Raw genomic sequence first — 23,323 nt, 5'->3', positions numbered from 1 at the left:
GTTCTTCTGTTGCTCTTATGGTAGGGTAAAATTTGACACTTCTTTACTATGGCAGTTTTGCTGATGTCACCAAAAATAGCAAAACTTTTTAAACCACTTGAAATCTCTCTCTCCTAGCTTCCTAATAAATCAATTTATCAAACATCTACTTAGAATTTACAATGCTGCTCAGCCCAAAATCTCCTGAAACTGATAAGCAACTTCAGCAAAGTCTGAGGATACAAAATCAATGTGCAAAAATCACAAGCATTCCTATACACCAATAACAGACTTAAAGAGAGCCAGATCAAGAACAAACTGCCATTCACAATTGCTACAAAGAGAATAAAATACCTGGCAATACAACTAACAAGGAACGTAAAGGACCTCTTCAAGGAGAACTACAAACCACTGCTCAACGAAATAAGAGAGGACACAAACAGATGGAGAAACATTCCATGTTCATGGTGAGGAAGAATCAATACCGTGAAAATGGCCATACTGCCCAAAGTAATTTACAGATTCAACGCTATCCCCATCAAGCTACCAATGACCTTCTTCACAGTACTGGAAAAAAAACACCTTAAACTTGAGATGGAACCAAAAGAGAGCCCACATAGCGAAGTCAATTCTAAGCAAAAAGAACAAAGCGGGAGGCATCACACTACCGGACTTCAAACTATACTACAAGGCTACAGTAATCAAAACAGCATGGTACTGGTACCAAAACAGAGATATAGGCCAATGGAACAGAACAGAGGTCTCAGAGGCAACACAACATATCTACAACCATCCGATCTTTGACAAGCCTGACAAAAACAAGCAATGGGGAAAGGATTGCCTGTTTAATAAACAGTGTTGGGAAAACTGGCTAGCCATGTGCACAAAGCAGAAACTGGACCCCTTCCTGACACCTTACACTAAAATTAACTCCAGATGGGTTAAAGACTTAAACATAAGACATAACACCAGAAAAACCCTAGAAGAAAATCTAGGCAAAACCATTCAGGACATAGGTGTAGGCAAGCACTTCATGACCAAAACACCAAAAGCATTGGCAACAAAAGCCAAAATAGACAAATGGGACCTAATCAAATGCCACAGCTTCTGCACAGCAAAAGAAACACTCATTAGAGTGAATCGGCAACCAACAGAATGGGAAAAAAATTTTGCAGTCTACCCATCTGTCAAAGGGCTGATATCCAGAATTTACAAAGAACTAAAACAGATTTACAAGAAAAAAACAAACAAGCCCATTCAACAGTGGGCGAAGGATATAAACAGACACTTTACAAAAGAAGACATACATGAGGCCAACAAACGTGAAAAAATGCTCATAATTAATGTTCATTAGAGAAATGCAAATCAAAACTACATTGAGATACCATCTCATGCCAGTTAGAATGGCGATCATTAAAAAATCGGGAGACAACAGATGCTGGAGAGGATGTGAAGAAATAGGAACACTTTTACACAGTTGGTGGGAGGGTAAATTAGTTCAACCATTGTGGAAGACAGTGTGGCGATTCCTCAAGGACCTAGAAATAGAAATTCCATTTGACCCAGCAATCCCATTACTGGGTATATATCCAAAGGATTATAAATCATTCTACTCTAAGGACACATGCACATGAATGTTCATTGCAGCACTGTTTAGAATAGCAAAGACCTGGAACCAATCCAAATGCCCATCGATGATAGACTGGACAGGGAAAGTGTGGCACATATACACTATGGAATACTATGCAGCCATCAAAAACGATGAGTTCGTGTCCTTTGCAGGGACATGGATGAACCTGGAAACCATCATTCTCAGCAAACTGACACAAGAACAGAAAATCAAACACTGCATGTTCTCACTCATAGACGGGTGTTGAACAATGAGAACACATGGACACAGGGAGGGCAACATCACACACTGGGGTCTGTTGGGGAGAAACTGGGGAGGGCCAGCGGGGGTTGGGGAGTTGGGGAGAGATAGCATGGGGAGAAATGCCAGATACAGGTGAAGAGGAGGAAGGCAGCAAATCACGCTGCCATTTGTGTACCTATGCAACAATCTTGCATGTTCTTCACATGTACCCCAAAACCTAAAATGCAATTTAAAAAAATGAATTTACAATGGTGTGGCTAAAAAGATATCAATGACAAGGTGCTTGTCCTCAAATAATATGATAAATTCAACAGTATCACATTCCAAATGAAACTGTCAGTAATTATGACACTGGAGTGGGTTCCAGAGGTGCAATTTAAAAAGTGTTCCAGATGGTTCTGAAACTGGTACCCTGCTTGAAGAAATATTGTCTCAGGTTTTTGTCAGCCTATACATACTAGGACTCTATACTGGTAAGCAGCATAAATGTGTTGTTACAGAGAGTAGTACGAGAAACTGAGCAATTAGGACAGGAAAGAGTCACCACTTCAGCAAAACAGAATGTACTAACTGCAGTATGGGGAGAAGAGAGCATAAGACAGCCGTCTTGTGTCTCTGTGCATAAGCAATCTTGATCCTAGTATTAAATTTTGTCAATACTACAAAACAGCTTTGAAATTATTCAGATGCTATGTCCTCAGAGAAACCTTTCCTAGTTCCTATCCAAACTGGCACCCCTACCTTTACCCTAAAATGTTCTTTTTTCCTTTAACCTATTTAACACGGACAATATTTTATTTTATTTATTTATTTATTTATTTATTTTTAATTGAGACAGAGACTCACTCTGTCACCCACGCTGGAGTGCCGTGGAGTAATCTGGGCTCACAACAACCTCTGCCGCCCAGGTTTAAGTGATTCTCATGCCTCAGCTTCCCCAGTAGCTGTGACTACAGGTGCGCACCACCATACCTGGCTAATTTTTTTGTATTTTTAGTAGAGGCAGGGTTTCACCACGTTGGCCAGGCTAGTATCAAACTCGTGACCTCAGGTGATCACCCGCCTCAGCCTCCCAAAGTGCTAGGATTACAGGCATGAGCCACCGCACCCAGCCAGGGATATTTTTAAAAATATCTCCCAACACGTTTCCTTATCAGCAAGCAGATTACTCGTTCCCAGTATCACACCTACCATTATGCCCAAAGAAAAGTGGCAGAGGAAAAGAAAAGTCTACCCAGCCTAGGCTTCTGGTGTATTCATGACATGAGCAGAGAACAGTGGGAAGAAACCAGCAGTGACACAAGTCTGTCCTCATCTCCTCTCTCCAGGATAGAGTTTCAAAAGGGAAAAGGCATGCGGATTGAAGAAAAAGCTAAAAACCAGGCATCTTTGGTCCATTTCCCATTTGGGGTTCTAGGAGGACACTGCTATACAGGATGCCCTTTAATGAAAAGGTGGAGGCTGAATCATCAACATAGAAGGGTTAGGAGGAAGGAGGACATGGATTTAGTTATCCAGAGTTCTCCGACTCCCACAAGGCATAAAAGGCATCCCCGATTTTCTTTATGTCCAATGGAACAAGAGGAAGGGAGTTTGGGGATTCTGCTAACAAAATTACTGAGGTACAGGGTTTTGCCCCAGGGGAGGCAAAGAGTTTCAGTAACTGAGGGCTATAGGTTTTACTGTCCAGGTCCAGAGCTTCAAGAATATGACAGCCAAACCTCAGAGTCAGGATGAATCAACGTGGGGCCAGTGAAGCAGGGAGCACCACTGGGCAATCCACTGACCACTGTTGCAACAGCACTTATCAGCAGGACACAGTGACCAGGTGGAGCGGAATACTATCACCCCAGAGGCCAAGGAAGATTCAGAAAGTACATGCAGCAGCACTTAACAGCAGGACACAGTGACCAGGTGGACAGGAATACTATCACTCCTGAGACCAAGGAGGACTCAGAGAGAGCAGCACAAGACCACACAGTCACCTCATCTTTGTATACACACATCCATATGCCATCTAGGGAACAGATAAGGTTCTCCTGGCATGGACACTAGCGGTAATATATGCAGTTGTGGTAGTAATAGTAAAAATAATAATAGTTAACACATATTTATAGCACTTAGGTGCTATATTAGATACTGTCCTAAGCTTTTTACATATTATTAATGCATTTAAACCTTATTAACAACCCTATGAAGTAAATGCCATTATTAGCACCATTTTATACATGAAGAAAATGAAACATACAATGGCTAAGTATCTGATTCAAGGCCTCACAGTCAGTAACTGTTAAAGCCAAGATTTGAACCCAATATGACAACATATATTTTATGGAAAAATAGATGTATTAAATATATTTTTAAAATATATGAAAATGATAAACAGAATGTCAAGCACACGAAGACTTTCCTAAAGAAATCAGCTGCCCAAAATTTTTTTAAAAATTTAAAGGTGGACACTAATCTATCAAATGATTGTTACTGAACAAAACTGATATACTGGGAAATAAAGCAAACTAGTACATAAGCTTTAAATGTTTCATAAACACAGCCACACAGTGCTGCCCACAGGCGACGAGTTCAGACAATATAAAAGGTTTCAGAAAAAAGTAAAGAGTGCTTATCTTTCAAAAGACCATATTGAAATATCTATAAATGAAAGGCTTCAAAGTAATCCAGTGGGATACTCCAACCTGAAAGAACCAAAAAAAAAAAAAGGACAATATACATACATGCATAACAATTTTCAAGACACTGGATATTAGGGGCAATGAAGAACTGTGTTTCCCTGAGAAATGAGAAACAAAGTGATCCCCATGACTGCCCCAGCTTATTGTCTTGGGAAAATCTCCAGACAACTCTGGATAACTAAATCCATGTCCTGTACCAGGCTGTGGTACAGGAAGGGAGACCCAGGCCAAGCACAGCAGATTCTAAGTTGAGAAATGGAGCTGAAAATCCTAGCTGGAGTTTTCAGGACAGAGAATCAAAGAGGAGAGAGCTATAGAGAGAGAGAATTCTAGAGATGTGCTAAGCAGAAAGAATGAATTTACAGGGAACTGTGCCCAGAACTCACATAGAACAAGGAATAGTGCTTGCTCTTCCCACCCAGAGTGAATAAACTCATAATTTATTGGATATTGGTAGAGTACTCAGCCAGGTCTTGACTCAGTAATGGGGAATAATCAGGCGTAGACTAAGTATTTCTTCAGACTCACCTAACAAATCATAAAGGCAAAATTCCCAAAGATCAAACTGTTCAAGTAAATTAACTGCATCCCAGAACAAGACTCGAGAATATTTGTAGAACTGCAAAAATATCCAGCAAACAAAAACAAAAAACAAACAAAAAGTATCCAGCAACCAGAAAAGTACAATTTATAACACCTGACATCCAATCAAATATTACCAGGCATGCATATAAACAGAGAAATATAACTCATAATAAGAAAATTAATCAATTTCAAATGATACAGATGTTAGAATTCTCAGATGCATTAAAACAGTTATTCCACAGTTTATGGAGTACAGTCATTCAAGTACATGTTGAGCATCCCTAATCCAAAAATCTGAAATGCTCCAAAATACAAAATTTTATGACTTTCACATGACTCTACAAGTGGAAAATTCCACACATAAGTACTTAACACAGACTTTGTTTCATTAACAAAATTATTCAAAATATCGTATAAAATCACCTTGTGGCTGTGTGCATAAGGTGTAATATGAAGCAGAAATGAATTTCATGTTTAAACTTGAGTCCCATTCCCAAGCTATCTAATCATGTAGCTTTTGGAATATGTAAATATTCCAAAATCCAAAATTTGAAACACTTCTGGCCCAAGCATTTTGGATAAGATACTTAACCTGTATTGACATCAGCACTAAAAAGAAATAAACTATCAAGATATGGAGCAAAGTGCATATTACTAAGCAAAAAAGCCCAATCTAAAAAGGTTACACACTGTATGATTCCAACTCTATGACATTCTGGAAAAGGCTAAACTATGGCTAGAGTGAAAGATCAGTGGTTGCCAGGGGTTGGAAAAGGGAAGGATAAACAGGGGAAATACAGAGGATTTTTAGGACAGTGAAAATATTCTGTATGGCACTAAAATGGTAGATATATGGCCTCTATACATTTGTCAAAACCCATAGAATATACATTCTATGAATTGTACATTGTACATTCAATGCCAAAGTGAACCCTAAACTATGGAATTTGGGTTAGAATGTGTCAATATAAATTCATCAATAACAAATATACCAGTAGAATACTGATACTGGGGTAGGCTGTGCATGTGTGTGGGTAAGTCATATATGGGAACTCTCTACACTTTCTGTTCAATTTTGCCATGAATCTTGAACTGCTATAAAAAACAAAGCCTATTTTTGAAAATAAAATTGAAAAAAATCAGTGAACTGTGGAAACATTTCAAACAGTCTTGTATATTTGTAATTGGAGTCCTCAAGGAAAGGAGAAAGAAGGAGAAAAAATTTTTGGAAAAAAACGTATTTTTTTTCCAAATTTTATATAAACTATAAAACTCACTGATCCAAGGAACTCAACATATTTCAAGTAAAAATTACTGATTTCAGACACGCAAGGTTCCACAGATTACTACAGATTCTATGGATTGAAAATTATAGTAAGGATTATGAACAACTTTATACCTGTAAATTCAACAACTTAGAGGAAATGGACAAATTACTTGAAAGACACAAACTACCAAAGCTCATTTAAGAAGAAATAACTTAAATAGACCTATACTGTCTAAAGAAACTAAAACTGTAATTTAAAAACCTTCCATATTTGCAAGAAGAGCATTTACCAAGCTAAACAAAAAAAGAAATCCACACCTATTCACAAAATAAAGTAGTAAAAACAAAAAACACAACAGATAAAGAGCTTAAGATGGTCAGAGAAATGACATATAACAAAGGCCTGACAATTACTGACAGCAGATTTTTCAACAGCAATCTGCAACTAGTGGATGGTGGAATAATATCTTCAAAACACTAAGAGAAAATTATTGCCAAACCAGAATTAAATAGACTTTTTTAATTAAATTAAATAGTTAATTAAATTAAATAGTTTTAATTAAATAGTTCTTTTTAAATTAAATTAAAAAGAACCTAAGACTTAAAGAGGAAAAAAAAAAAAAAAAAAAAAAAAAAAAAAAAAAAAAAAAACTCTGAGAAATATAAAGATCCTTAGAATAAAATTAGAATCCTAAGTCCATACTATGCACAAATGTGAGCAGCAAAAACTCTGGACAAAACCCCTCACTTCAGGCAAAAATCACTGAGAAAGACCACAGCGGTATCAGGAGTGTAACAATCATTCTCATTATTTTTAACACTTTCTCTGAGCTCTTCGCCCTAAGAGGAGTACTAGTCATACAGAAACAGATTGCAGGCAACTAAAACTCTGAAAGAAATCTGAACTCTGGCTAGGATTAACAATGAAAGGAGCCTCTGGGAGCCTGAGAGTATGTGGGAAATCCAGGAAAAGTAAGAGCCAGAGAAAGGGTTTCCCGTAATTTTGCACATGAACCAGCTAGTTCACACATGAGAGAGATTCAGGGAAGTACAGCAAAGGCTCTGAGAATAAATTAAAGTACAAACCATCACTACAGCACCAAACAAACTCATAAATGGTCTGTGGATAGGAAAGACCCAAAGCAGCACAGCACAGTCTTTGAACTAATAATACTGGAAATACTATTCACAGAAGGTGAGAAAACTTGGTTTAGAACCTAACCAGCTTGACTGCCTACCAAAACAAAAACAAAATCAGCATTCTCCCAAGGATTTTAAGAAGACTTGGAGGCACAAAATATAACTCCAAAATCACTTAAATCTAGAGCATCAGGAAAATGTGATCCAAACTTGGGGGAAAAGACAATCAAAAGTAATTTGTAAAGGAAGCACAACTATATAACAAAACCAGACACAGAGTGTAAGAAAAAGGGAAATTATAGGTCAGTATCACTCATGAAACAGATATAAAAACTCTAAACCAAAAATTAGCATACCAAATTCAAAAACAATGATCAGATGATAAATCATGACCAAGTTGGGTTTTTTTCCAAAAATTCAAAGTTAAATAAACATTAGAAAATCTATTAATGTAGCTTACTATATTTGTAGCTTATGATTAAAGAAAGTCAGATGACTACTTCAATTTGCCAAAATACAACCTCTGTGGTGGGGTACTTGTAAAATGGTTCCCAATAATTCTGTCATACAAAGCGCTCTTTAATGAAATTAAGAGTGTGTCTCACAGGTCCTCTCGATTTAACAAGGCCTCTAGGGAGCTTAAGAACATTGTCCCGCCGGGCGCGGTGGCTCACGCCTGTAATCCCAGCACTTTGGGAGGCCGAGGCAGGTGGATCACAAGGTCAAGAGATCAAGACCATCCTGGTCAACATGGTGAAACCCCGTCTCTACTAAAAATACAAAAAATCAGCTGGGCATGGTCGTGCGTGCCTGTAATCCCAGCTACTCAGGAGGCTGAGGCAGGAGAATTGCCTGAACCCAGGAGGCAGAGGCTGCGGTGAGCCGAGATCGCGCCATTGCACTCCAGCCTGGGTAACGAGAGCGAAACTCCATCTCAAAAAAAAAAAAAAAAAAGAACATTGTCCCTCAGCCATCTGAGAAAGGGCACAAAGTAAAGAAGACTGTATCTTAGATCTGTGGGTGTGACTATTACCCAATGGAATGAACGCCAGGGAATTTCACAAAAGACTTACCAAGTTTTTGAGAAAATTATATCAGCAGCAACACTGCCAGGCTGGACCAAAAAAACCCAGCAATAGTACAAAATGAAAAGAGGCCACTAGACTCTCAAAATTCTACTGGCAGGAAGCAGCCTGATAAAACACTACACAGCTGCTAACACATGCAATCCTTCATGAAGAAGGAAGAATAACTCAGAGGTGGAATCAAGAGCCAGGAGAGCAGACCTAAGAACCATAAGTAATTATTCCTAGACCTTGAGACCAATCAAGGAACTGCCAACATTTTCTGGAGTTTCACCTTGTTGGTCAGGCTGGTCTCAAACTCCTAGCCTCAAGTGATCCACCCGCCTCTGCCTCCCAAAGTGGTGGGATTACAAGCGTGACCCACCGCACCCAGCTGGCAACTTATATCTTTAATAACACACTTCTTCATATTGAGTGGAACTGTACTCAAAGAACTATATTTAAGAAACTTCAGCCAGGTGCAGTGGCTCACACCTATAATCCTAGCACTTTGGGAGGCTGAACCCAGGAGTCTGAAACCAGCCTGGGCAACATCCCTATCTCCACTAAAAATAAAAAAAATTAGCCAGTGATATGCAACTGTAATCCCAGCTACTCAGGAGGCTGAGGCAGGAGAATCACTTAAACCCAGGAGGTTGAGGCTTCAGTGAGGCATGATTGCACCACTGCACTCCAGCCCAGCCAACAGAGTGAGACCCTGTCTCAAGAAAAAAAGAAAGAAACTTCACCCACAAACTTCATTCACAACTGGACCTGATTTAGATGACAAAATTCTGGACTTTGAGCTGATACCGTAACGGAATGAGACTTTTGGGGACCTGGGGGAAGGATCAAATTAAGAGGGGTAGATGCAAGAGACATGAGTCACTGGGGACCAGAGGGGACAAGACTGCTTCTAAAATAGCACCTGAGGGTTCCCAACTCCTGATATTCCTACCTTTGTGTAATCCCCTCTACTTGATTTTAGCTGGGCCTACAAATTTGATTCTAATGAATATGGGAAAAGTGACAAGATGTCACTTCAGAGATAAGGCTGCAAAAGATGTTAACTTCCATTTTTTTTTTTTTTTTTAAGAGATGATGTTTCACCTTGTTGGTCAGGTTGGCTTCAAACTCCTGATCTCAGGCGATCTACCCACCTCGGCCTCCCAAAGTGCTGGGATTACAGGCATGAACCACCACCCCCAGCTAATTTTATGTTTTTAGTAGAGATGGGGTTTCTCCATATTGGTCAGGCTGGTCTCGAACTCCCAACCTCAGGTGATCCACCAGCCTCAGCCTCCCAAAGTGCTGGGATTATAGGCATGAGTCACCATACCCAGCCATGAATGACATTTTTAGTTAAATCTAGTTGGTTTGTTTTTAAGCAGAAGAGAATATGACAGTACTACAAGTACAATGACTACTAAGTACAGTTTGGTGCCACTCCCTCGATTTGTGCTAAGGGATCCACAGTTTTATATACCAGCTCTTTTGCACTATCAGCACAAACGTCAACAGAATGAAAATTCAAATAACATCTTAGTATTACTGTGAAAACAGTTTCAACCTTGGACATCTCCTGGGAAGGGCTGAAAGATTTTTCAGGTATGCTGAAACTATAATTTGGGAACCTCTATTTTAGTGACACACAGAGAAGGATTTACACATGAAGTGATGTGATAGCTTGTATTTGTTTTAAAATAATAATTCAGGAGAAGTTGGGAGAAGAAAGGAAGTTAATACTACTGGCCTACAGTGGTTAACTGTTGGTACTGGGGATTCTGCTTACGCTTTTATTTTTTGAAATTCTGCATAATAATAAAATATTGTTTAAGGCATTCCACTTAAAATTTGACTTCGCAACCTTGGGCACAACTGACATTTGGGGCTGGATAAATTCTTTGTTGTAGTAGCTGTCCTATGATTGCAGGATGTTTGGCAATATCATGGCCTCTTTCTATTATAGGCAGGTAGTATCACTTCCAATTCCCCAATTGTGACAACCAAAAAGTCTCCAGACATTGCCAAATGTCCCCTGAGGAGCAAACTGCCCCCACTTAAGAACTACTGTTTTAAACCAAGGTTGTTTATTACTATTAGAAGACCTAGCCTAGGCAAAACCACAAAACATTAGGAAATCTGCAGGATATAGATATACAAAAGTCAATTACGTTTGTATACACCAGCAACTAAAAGAATATTTAAAACCAATACATGGCCTGGTGCAGTGGCTTACACCCGCAATCCCAGCAATTTGGGAGGCTGAGGCAGGCAGATCACCTGAGGTCGAGAGCTCGAGACCAGCCTGACCAACATGGAGAAACTCCGTCTCTACTAAATATACAGAATTAGCTGGGCAAGGTGGTGCATGCCTGTAATCCCAGCTACTTGGGAGGCTGAGGCAGGGGGCTCACTTGAACTCAGGAGGCAGAGGTTGTGATAAGCCAAGATCACACTATTGCACTCCAGCCTAGGCAACAAGAATGAAACTCCGTCTCAAAAAAAACAAAAAACAACCACGTATCTGGCTGGGTGTGCTGGCTCATGCCTATAATCCCAGCATTTTGGAAGGCCAAGGTGGGTGGACCACCTGAGGTCTGGAGTTAGAGACCAGCCTGGCCAACATGGTGAAACCCAGTCTCTACTAAAAATACAAAATTAGCTGGGTATGGTGACTCACACCTGTAATGCCAGCTATTGGGGAGGCTGAGGCAGGAGAATCTCGTGAATCTAGGGGGCAGAGGTTGCAGTGAGCCAAGACTACACCACCGCACTCCACCCTGGGCAACAGAGTGAGACTCCATCTAAATAAATACATAAAATAAACAAATAAATGAAAACAACCCACATATTTACATTACCAATGAAAAGAAGGTACTGAATAAATTTATCAAATAAAGTACGAGACTTTTATGAAGAACATTACAAAACATAATACCATGAAAGGATATTGAAGAAGACCTATGTAAAAGGAGAAGTCTACTGTATTATGGATAGAATGGCTTAACATCATAAAAATGGCAATCCTCCCTCAAGTTACCTACAGATTCAATGTAAATTTACTCTGATTTTTCATGTAATTAGGCAAGTTGATTTTTAAATATATATGGAGGAACAAAGGGCTTTAACACAGCCAAGACATTTGCGGCCGAGCGCGGTGGCTCATGCCTGTAATCCCAGCACTTTGGGAGGCTGAGGCAGGCGGATTACCAGAGGCCGGCAGTTCAAGACCAGCCTGACCAACATGGAGAAAGCCTGTCTCTACTAAAAAATACAAAATTAGCCAGGCACTGTGACACATGCCTATAATCCCAGCTACTCGAGAGGCTGAGGCAGGAGAATCGCTTGAACCCAGGAGGAGAGGCTGCGGTGAGCCAAGATAGCACCACTGCTGACTCCAGCCTGAGCAACAAGAGCAAAACAACATAAAAAAAAAAAAAAAAAAGACATTCCTAAAGAAGAATTAAGCAGGGAGGTTACACTATTCTTTCCTTGTTTTTTCTTCTCCTTTTTGAAACAGTCTCACTGTCCCCCAGGCTGGGGAGCAGTGGTGCAATTTCGGTTCACTGCAACTTCTGCCTCCATTCCCTAGGACTACAGGCACCCGCCACCACACCCAGCTAATTTTTTATTTTTTTGGTAAAGATGGGGTTTCACCGTGTCAGCCAGGCTGGGGTCTAACTCTGACCTCAAGTGATCTGCCCAACTCAGCCTCCCAAAGTGCTAGGATTACAGGCATGAGCTACTGCACCGGGCCAATTCTAAGATATTTTCTAAAACCGTAGTAATTGGAGTGGTATATGGCATGATGATAGACTAAAGAAAGAAAGAGATCTTAGCTAGGTATGGTGGCTCAGGCCTATAATTCCAACACTTTGGGAGCCCGAGGCGGGCAGATCACCTGAGGTTAGGAGATTGAGACCATCCTGGCCAACATGGTGAAACCCCTGGCTCTCATACAAAATGGCACAGTATTTGCATATAACCTACATACATCTTCCTTAATACTTTAAAGCATCTCTAAATTACTTATAATACCTAATATAGTACCCACACATCACTTCATTCAGGTAGAGTCAATGTATATTCAGCATGCAGCAAGTTCAAGTTGTGGTTTTGAGAACTCCATGGAGTTTTTCCCCCTGAATGTTTCTGATGTGAGGTTAGTTGAACCCATGGATGTAGAACCCATGGATACAAAGTGCTGACTGTATTTCCATAGATGGTTCTGGGAAACTGGTCATCTTTATAGAAAAAAATGTGAAAATGAATCTCTACCTCACACAAAAAATAAATTCCATATTGATTAATAAATTCCAGATTAACATGATGACAAATTTAAGTTTTAGAAAAAAAAAAATGGGAAACTACTTTTATGACCTTAGAGTAAGGAAAAATTTCTTTACGAAAAACTCTAAAGAAAAAGATTAATAAATATAAGTTTAAAACTTACATTCATCAAAAGATTTTTTTTAATTCTATTAAAGTGATAGCATTGGCAAAAAAGATATCAAAACGGAAGTTAAAAGATAACTATTAAGAGAAGCAATTTGCAACATATAGATCAGACTAACACTATAAAAACAATAAAAAACCACCCATTAAAACATGGGCAAAGATCATAAACAGGCGTTTCACAGAAGGGAAATACAAATGGCCAATGAAAATATAAGATGCCCAAACTCACTGTTAAAGAAGTACAAATTAAATCATAATAAGGTGCCACCTCAACTGGAAAAAAAAGGAAAAAAGAAAAAAAGCCAGGCTGGTGAGGATAAGGACCACTGGGAATTTTTTTATTTTTTTTGAGGCGGAGTCTTGCTGTGTCGCCCAGGATGGAGTGCAGTGGTGCAGTCTCGGCTCACTGCAACCTCCATCCAAAGGGTTGAAGCAATTCTCCTGCCTCACCCTTCAAGTAGCTGGGATTACAGGCGTGTGCCACCATACCCAGCTACTTTTCGTACTTTTGGTGAGACAGGGTTTCGCCACGTTGACCAGACTGGTCTCAAACTCCTGACCTCAGAAAATCTGCCCACCTTGGGCTCCCAAACTGCTGGGATTACAGGTGTGAGCCACCGCATCCAGCCCGGGAATTTTATACTCTGATGGTGGAAGTATAAACTAGTGCAAACTCTCTAAAAGTTAATTTGGCATTACCTAAAAAAGTGGAAGATGCACACTGCTCATAATCCAGCTACTCTAATCCAAAGTATATATCTTAGAGAAACTCTTGAAGAAAACATCTTCAAAAATGTGCACAGCTCCAAACTAAAAACAATCCAAATCTTCATCAATAGTAAAAATGTATAATCTATATTATACCAGAGAATAGTATTTTGGCAATTAAAACTGATGATACAGCTATATACCACAACACAGGTAAATCTCAAAAGAAAATGTTAAGAAAAAAAAAACTGACAGAAGAAAGCACAGACCATGATCCCATTTATATAGTTTACCAACGCAGGCAAACTAAACAAAGAAACAAAGGAAAAAATATCAAAGGTCACCTCCAGGTAGTTTCAAATGTAACTGTTACTGTAATGTCAAAATTCCAAACCTGCCATGTCAGTTTCCTACTAGAGTTATTCAAATCGGGTGCCCACTTTGCTTCATTGAGACAAACATTTCATGACTTTAAGACTACCTTTGCCCTAAACAAGCTTACAGGATCATGTGTAAGAACATTAACAGAAGCCTATGGTGCACCTGCTACTGTCCTAGGTGTTTCACACTCATTATTTTGGGGTGGGGAAAGAGAGGGAAACAGGGCAAAGGCATTTAACAATAGAAATAATAACATACTAATAATAAGTACCATTTTGAGCACTTACTATGTGCCAGGTGCTATTCTAAAGGCTTAGTAGTAATTTAATTCTCCCAACTATATGAAGTAAATACTACCGCCATCATCCATAATAGGTATTATCATCATCCTTATAACAATAATAATAAAGACAATAGGTAACATTTTCAACCACTTATTATATACCAGGCACTTGGCTAACAGCTTTATGTTATTCTAACTTAATCCTCACAACAACCCTATGGATAGGTATTATTATCATCCTTAATGGATACTATTTCAGTAATCCTTCATCTACGGTTTTAATTAGTTCTCTGTAGTCAACTGCAGTCTGAAAACATTAAATGAAAACCTCCAGAAATAAACAAACAGCTCATAAGTTTTAAACTGCAAGTCATTCTCAGTAGTGTGATAAAATCTAACATTGTCTCACTCTATCTAGACTGGAATGTAAATCATCCCTTTGTCCAGCATGTCCATGCAGTGTACACTCACTACCCACCATTAGTCACTTAGTAGCTCTCTTTTACTTTTTTTAATCCAGTTTCTGTGCAAGTCACTTAGCAGCTCTCTAGGTTATCGGATAGACTGTAGCGGTATCACAGAGCTTACGTTCAAGTAACTCTTGTTTAACTTAATCATGGCCAAAAAGCTCAAAGGTAGTAATGCTGGCATATTGTTATAACTGTTCTACTTTATAATTAGTTATTGCTGTTAATCTTACTGTGCTTAATTTGTAAATTAACCACAGGTATGTAGGCAAAAGAAAAAACATAGTATATATAGGGCTCAGTACCATCCGTGGGGTTTCGGGCATCCACTGGGGTCTCAGAACATATCATCTGCAGATAAGGGGGAAACTAACATATTATTCCCATTTCCAGGATAAGAAAACTAAAGGAAAGATGAGATAACCAAGACTAGGCAAAACCAAGTAACTCACTCAAGGTCATACAATCAATAAAGGACAGAGCTAGGATTTGAACCTGTGTCCGTCTGACTCTAAAGCCTACGCTTAGCCACTGTCACACTGTTTTAGTTTGTCTTCATAAACACTGTAAGTATATACAACAAGAGCTAAGAGTATAGATGAAGACAGAAAGACCTGGGTCCATATCCTGGCTCTACCACGTTCCAGCTGTGGGATGGAAGACAAGCTCCTCAACCTCTGGGAGCCTCAAGTCCTTCACCTAAAAATTGAGGTGCGTAAGGTACCTATGGGTAAGCATGAAAGGGTAAATATAAAAACTAAATGAGATAAGGCATGCAGAGGGCTCAGCATAGAGCCTGGCACATAACAAATGTTCAGCAGATGTTGGATGGTATCACTACCATCATCAGCATTTTCCCTGTTTTATAGATAAGAAAATGGAGACACAGAGAGAGGTAGTATTTGATGCAATGTTACAAAACCAGTTAGTGTCAATGAAAGACTTTAAAAACAAGTCTAGCCAGCTTCAAAGTATCAACCCTTTTCCACATGCCAAAGGGAGGCCTTGGGGAGATCTTCCTTAGGGAAAGGAAACCTGAACTAAATCTTGCAATACAGCCATGAGTTGGTCAGATGAAGAAATGAAGTGAGAGAAATGAGTGTTACAGGCAAAGGAAACAACACATCCAAAGGAACTGATTAAATGAATGGTGTGGCAATAATTGTAGCTACAATTATTTCAGTGTGGCTGGAGCCCAGGCTGTAGGAGCAAGTCAGTCTGGGTCCACAAATGAAGCAAACAAAATGTAGCATGATTTTAAGCAGTGGTTCTCAATGTGAAATCAGGCCAGGAACATTAGCATCACCTGGGAACCTATTATAAGTGCAAATTCTTGGGCCTATCCCAGACCTCCTGAATCAGAAACTTTAGGTCTTTTAAAGGTTCTCCATATGATCGTGATGAATGGTTGATGTTTTTAAACATGATTTTAAGCAATGATGAAATATAACGATGTTTTCAAAAACAATGAAATAATTGTTCATTAGACAGGTAATTCAGAAAAGGACCAAGAAGAAACCATGAATTCCTATATAATATCTGGATGGGCACCAACTATAATTCCCTTGATGTGCCTGGGTTTTCTTTGACAACAGTTAATCAGTTTAATAGGTTACTCTACATACAGATCCAATTTGTGCTACGCTTCATCTTGGCAAAATACTCTGAACTAGGCTTACATTTTAAATCTTAAAAAAAAAAAAAAAAAAATTTCTAGGCTGGGCGTGTGGCTCACACCTGTAATCCCAGCACTTTGGGAAGCCAGGGTGGGTGGATCACCTGAGGTCAGGAGTTCAAGACCAGCCTGACCAACGTGGTGACACTAAAAATGCAAAAATTAGCTAGGCATCATGGTGCACACCTGTAATCCCAGATACTCGGGAGGCTGAGGCTGGAGAATTGCCTGAACCCGGGAGGCAAAGGATGCAGTGAGCCAAGACTGTGCTACTGCACTCCAGCCTGGGCAACAGGGGAAGACTCTGTCTCAAAAAAAAAAAGCCGGGCGCAGTGGCTCATGCCTGTAATCCCAGCACTTTGGGAGGCTGAGGCGGGTGGATCACGAGGTCAAGAGATCGAGACCATCCTGGCCAACATGGTGAAACCCCCGTCTCCACTAAAAAATACAAAAATTAGCCAGGCATGGTGGCACACACCTGTAGTCCCAGCTACTCAGGAGGCTGGGGCAGGAGAATCACTTGAACCCAGGAGGCGGAGGTTGCAGTGAGCTGAGATCACGCCACTGCACTCCAGCCTGGGTAACAAGAGCGAAACTCAGTCTCAAAAAAAAAAGAAAAAAAATAGAAATAGTGGCATATATAAACAATACTGATCTCAAATTCCTGACCTCAGGTAATCTGCCCTTCTCAGCCTCCCAAAGTGCTGGAATTTCAAGTGTGAGCCACTGCACCCAGACGTTTTCTTTTTTAAATTATTCACCAATGAAGAAGTAGGACTGACCATAGTTCTTAACCTGCATGGTACATGATTCTATGTCTTCTATTAGATCGTATGTTCCTTTAAGCCAAAGACCTTTTATCTCCAGGAGCTGACACAGTGCCTGGCACATAGCACATGCTCAATAACATTGCAGAGACTACTATCTGCCTATCCCAATATCCAATCAATTTCTCTTAGTAAAAGAAACCCAGTTATTGCCAGTGAAAGGTAAGAAGTACTACCTGGAAGATTCTAAGAAATATCCTCAAAAAATACTAAACACCACTACTTTAACACACATCCCACTGGCACTGTGCAGCTTAGAATGCAGATGAAATGATCGGTGCTCTGATTTGGATGCTGGGGATGATGGAGACAAAAGCTGGAAGCAGCCGAGATGCCAGATGACTACAGAGCTGAAAAAGCAGCCCTGGTCTGCCTTCTTCTACATAGCAGTCATTATTTGGAAATCTTTGTTATTTTGGATCTCTATTATTTGTAGAGAAACCTAATCCAAACTAATAAAGGATCTGATATCCAACTTCTAATTTTTGCTACTAATTATTATATTCTCCAAGAAAAGTATGAATGTTGCCTTATTAATTCATGTTCTAGTTCTGCTGCTTCTCTAGTTCTGCTGCTTCTTTTCACTGACACACTTTGCAATGCAATGTTTCCTCAGCTCTCTCATTTCCTTTCACAGCCCATTTTGCTCTGTCACTTGTATCCCTTGTTTATTCAATTCCTCTTCTCCAGCGAAGGTGTCTCAGTTACTTCCCTCTTCAACATGACATGGGTGTGGCAGCTCACAGCAGTAGTCCCAGCACTTTGGGAGGCCAAGGCAGGAAGACTGCTTGGGACCAGGAGTTTGAGACCAGCCTGGGTAACATAGTGAGACCCTGTCTCCACAAAAAATAAACAAAAGTTACCCAGGCATGGTGGCATGCACCTGTAGTCCCAGATACTAACAGCAAGCTAAGGTGGGAAGACAGCTTGAGTCCAAGAGTTCAAGGCCGTGGTGAGCCATAATCTCGGCACAATACTGCAGCCTGGGTGACACAGCAAGACGCTATTTCAAAAAAAAAGACACAACCCCAACACCCCAGTAGCATCCTTAGACAATGCCTTCATAAAGGAGAAGTTTTCAAAAACAAACAGACTTGTTCTCTGATAGCTTCATGAAGAAGAAAAAAACCACATGTAATACTTATATAATTCTTCTGGGATATTTCAGACTGAGCCAGTAGAGCTCAGGTAATCCCAATTTGCCCACGTTAATTTTCCATGCTATTTAAATGCTCATAATTTTTGTGAATACAGTCTTTCATTCTCTTCACTTGCTTATTCTTGTCATCCTTAAATTTCAGAAGAATTTCAAGTGGTTGGTTATCCTTCTGTTAATCCCGTGAGATATAAGAATTTTAAGTCTCCAAGCTGACAAAGATTCTTTGTGTGACCAAACTTCAGTCAGGATCCTGAACCCTTCCTAGGACCACATGTGTACCTCTTTATAAAATCCAGTTTTCAGCAAAGAACCCTGCTAAGGCAGTTCAGCAAGAACCTCCCACCCTTGATACCTAATCACTCTCAGTATCTGATCAGGTTTCTCATCCTCCACCAGCACTAGCTGATGTCTGATCACCCTGGCCTGTATTCAGCGAAAATCCGATGAGGTCAATTTAGGCAGAATGCCCCTGACCCCTGATGTTTCCTCTTAGTAATTTTCTGTCCACTGACCCTCACCCTGCTCCCTGGCTACAAATGCCCACTTGCCCATGCTTTGGTCCCTGTATCTCCTGCTAACTAAACACTGCCTCGTGCCTTAATAAGTAAAATTGAGTAATTTTTTCTTTAACAAAAGTAAATTTCATTTTAGATATTAAAAAGAAAGTGTTACAAATTTAATAAATTACTAATTATTCTTCCTACTTCCTCAAAAAGTCTTCATTTCCAAAAACCTTTTTGCATTATTGTCACTCATTTATTTACTCTTTCTTTGCTTTAGATCTGATTTAGAGGATTTTTTTGGTCTGCTTTACTTACTAGAAGCTGTAGGGTATTATTTTCTTGTTCTTATGCGTTCTCTTGTGCTTGGCACTACTCTTATCTTTTTCTTTCGAATTTACTTGTGTTTAGGAGTTGCTATCTTCTCTTTCTGTTCTGAGTGTAGATAACAACTCTGAGTTGTAGTTGTGATTCCTATACTTGTTGTCTAAGGGTTAGGGTTAGGTTTGTCTAAGGGTCCTGTACTTGCTGCCTAAGGGTCATTTTGCTCTTTTGACCTAGCAAACTTGATTTCTATTTGTTCCAGATAATTTCATGGTATCATAATGAGTTTAATAACAGAAGTAACTCAGCACTCTCTCATAACTTCCCAAAAGTTTCCTCATGGAGACAACTAAAATTCCACAAAAAAATTCCACAAACCATGAGAAGAAAGCAACATAAATGGCCTGAAACTATACTTCTACTTTCAAGATACTTGAGCAGGAGCTCTGACTTTTCTGTAACTGGAACTGCACAGGGAAGCAAGAGATGCCACCCTGACCGTAAATAACTAGAAACCTATAAGCAAAGCAAAGGTTACCTTTCCTAGTTAGTAAGATAAGAGACAGAACTGTGAAGGGCTCCTGATATCTCTATGCCATCTGGTGATATCTTCAAACCTTCAAGGCTGAACTCAGGAGTTCAAGACCAGTCTGGCCAACCTGGCACTCTACCAAAAATACCAAAAAAAAAAAAAAAAAAAATGAGCTGGGCATGGTGGCACATACCTGTAATCCCAGCTACTCGAGAGGCTGAGGCAGGAGAATCACTTGAACACGGTAGGCAGAGGTTTCACTGAGCCGAGATTGTGCCAAAGGAAATATGGTCTAATTTAGACTCATCTGAACCAAAACAGCTCTTAATTGTTTTATATTGAAATTCTGGGTAAGATTTTCTGTCAAAAAGGGGTAAAATATTATTTTGCTTTTAACTTTTAGAAAGCAATTGTAGCCTACCAGAAAAGACTAAAATACCAAGTGTTGGTAAAGATGTGAGGCAACTAGAACGTACTCATTTACAGTACAGCCATACATGAAAGAGACACTTTGAAAAACTATTAGAAAGTATCTGTTACACACACATACACACTTTATCCAGCAATTCTACTCACTGGTATGTACCCAAAAGAAATAAATGCTATGTCCACCAAAAGTAATGTACAAGAATGTTCTTAGCAACTTTTATCTGTAACAGCTCCAAACCAGAAAGACCCCAAATGCAAAAAATCTTGGAATAAGCATTAGTACATTCTACTCATGGTTGTGATATGTTAATTTTTGACAAAGCATAGAGCCTTGCTGGGGCTCCATTCCAGACACTGAAATGCTAAGTAAAGTCTCTATGCTTTCTGAAGTTCACTAATTCATAATATAATTTCTACAAATTTTCTTGGTCTTTATGTTAACCTTAAACATAGCAAGCATATACACAAAATGTTCTCTTCCTGATTGGCACCAATATTTAACTTAAGCACATCTCTTTAATCCCTACTGAAGAGCCTCGTGGTCTAACAGGCTCCTTTTATATTAGCAGATGTGGCCGGCATCAGTGTCAGGCCATCATATAAGCACAAAGACTGAAATACCTAATACAAGTGATTAAAAATCAATTACAGTCTATTATCTGGAAAAAATAATAAACTGCAATAAGAGTAGCTAAAGCTAAAATTTTCTTTGAATCAATAAAAATAATCTAGAGCCAGTATAGTGATTGTACATCATAACTTATAATCAATAATTGAAAGCTAGGTATAAGCAGGCAGCTGTTCCTCTGAGATTATCTACATATTGAGAAATCAATATTTACTATACAAGTTCTAAACAGCGAAAAAAAATTAAGGAGATATTCCTTGGTGAAAGTAAGAAGGACATACAGGAAGTATACTGCTTTTTCTTTTTTACAGGGGTTATACATTAATAAATGAAAAAGACAAAAATAAAATTTAGTTATAGCCCACTTTTCTTCATGAAGATATGCTACCTGAATTTAATAGTAGTTTCTACTTTTATATCCTCATTTCAGGTATATAAGTCATCAAGTCAGGTTATCAGATCAAATGAGGGCATACTCGTTTTCACTTCATGAGAAAAGAAACAAAATGCTAAAAATCATCTTTAAGAAGTTTTAAATCCAAGAAACGTATTTTATCGATTAGGCTTCTAAATTCTGGAGATTCTCTAACCTTTTGTAAAAAATAAGAGAAGATATATCCATCAGATGACAAAGGAAGCACTACACGTAGTAAAATGTCATGGAGAAAAGCAAGGTCTCTCATTGAGACCAAGGGATGGATTCAAATTCTGGCCTCGCCATCTAAATCTGAACAAATTGTTTTAATCTTACAAGACTCAGTCTTCCTGTCCATAAAATGAAGAGATTAGGTTAGTGCCTTTATTTTTCTCTACCACCAAAAATTTCAAAATGCTTAAAATTCACTATGTACTCATTGACATGACGTGCACTTCCTGACTTTAACTTTAATCCACACAAAAGCCGATTAATCTCATTACCAACAATACCTAGAAATTAGAAATCAGAAGCCACTAAAACTGAATGGTCAACATTAGGGTCTGAGGCCTTAAAGAAGGCTTTTCACCGCCTGTAAGCTGGGTTTGCATCCATCAAACAAATAAAGAAGGCCATGATGTGTACATGAAAAAATGAGGTATAAATAACTGAAAGTCTACAATAAACTAGGAGAGAATTAATAAAAAAAGAAACCTCACCAATGAAGCTGTTTCTGTTCCAGAAAAGGTTTTCAGTTTCCATATACACACACACGTATGTATACATATATATACATAAAACACACAAATAAATATGTATACATTATTAGCTAAATACAGAGTCAAAATAAAAAAACATCTTCTACTCACTTTGACAGAGACACTCCCCCAGCTTTCCCAATCATCTCTTCATGGTGCAGTACCGAGTGGTTCCAGGGAATATGGAGGAACTTTAAGAGTGTTCTCATCCACCGTTCAGGATGTAAGACAAGCTGTTCGTAGTGAACCAACATGCACTTTTTATAACCAACCTCCATACACTGGTTATACATGGTCTCTATGGCACGATTCCACTTGGTCAAGCAGTCCCTGTAGCTGTTCAGGTCAAATCCAGCTATAGTAACTTTACGAGAAATCATTGAATGTACTGATGCCCGGCCATCTCGGACCATCAGGAGAAATTTGGCATTGGGGAATAACCTAGCAAGGTAAGTTAAGGATTTCAGGGCAAAAGGATCTTTATTACATAAATAAGGGGCTGGCTCCCCATGCTTAACGATGATTTCTAGTAAGAAGGCTTGCATGGCAGAATCCAGCACTTCATCAGTAACACCAGCCTCATCCAGCCGGATCTTCTCTTTACTTGACCGTGACCACATCTGTTTCAGGGCCAGGATTCGGGGAATGACCCTGGTTTCCTCTCCACAGCGAATGTCAGGATGCGCATCCAGCATGGCCCTCATGAGTGTGGTTCCACTCCGAGGCACACCTCCAATAAATATTAAAGGCATATCTTTGTGATAGGCAAAGGTTGTGTTGGCTTTGAGGTCCAAGCCAGTTCTCACAGTGGCCCTTGTGCTCTCTGATTTAACTGGCTGGCTGCGTTCCTCTATCCGGTGATGGCATTCCATGGCATGCTGGCCCAAGTAAAACACGGTCACAGAACTAATCACCAGACATGCCAACAGTAAGTTCTGCTTCAGCTTTCCAACCATCTTGATGTGGTTATCTTGTTATTAAACAGATATTTTGCTCAAAATGATTTTCAGAAAATGTTCAGGCCATGGAGAGTCTACTTCAGAAAGATGACCGACATCTAGTAAAAAGGAAAAGGTTATTTTGTGATCACATCAAGATTGCTTGCAAACCAGTCACCAGTTATCACCACTGCATTTTAGCTAGAAAGAAGCTGAAACAGTCTTAGATTATTTGATATT

General features: G+C 39.3%; 1 protein-coding gene across 6 annotated transcripts in view; it reads right to left on the bottom strand.

The window, feature by feature from the left end:
- The window catches only part of TPST1 (tyrosylprotein sulfotransferase 1), a 131,188-nt gene that overhangs the window by 71,729 nt on the left and 36,136 nt on the right, over positions 1–23,323 (bottom strand). For all 6 annotated transcript variants that reach the window (XM_017520027.2, XM_017520028.2, XM_017520026.2 and 3 more), the window contains exon 2: positions 22,257–23,202. In XM_017520027.2, coding sequence (XP_017375516.1) covers positions 22,257–23,101 — 845 coding nt within the window. In that variant the 5' untranslated portion in view covers positions 23,102–23,202. The remainder of the gene's footprint in view (positions 1–22,256; positions 23,203–23,323) is intronic.

The sequence above is a fragment of the Cebus imitator genome, unplaced genomic scaffold, assembly GCF_001604975.1.
Source record: "Cebus imitator isolate Cc_AM_T3 unplaced genomic scaffold, Cebus_imitator-1.0 Scaffold792, whole genome shotgun sequence".
NCBI classification, from domain to species: domain Eukaryota; kingdom Metazoa; phylum Chordata; class Mammalia; order Primates; family Cebidae; genus Cebus; species Cebus imitator.
This window is presented reverse-complemented; position numbering and strand designations above follow the sequence as displayed.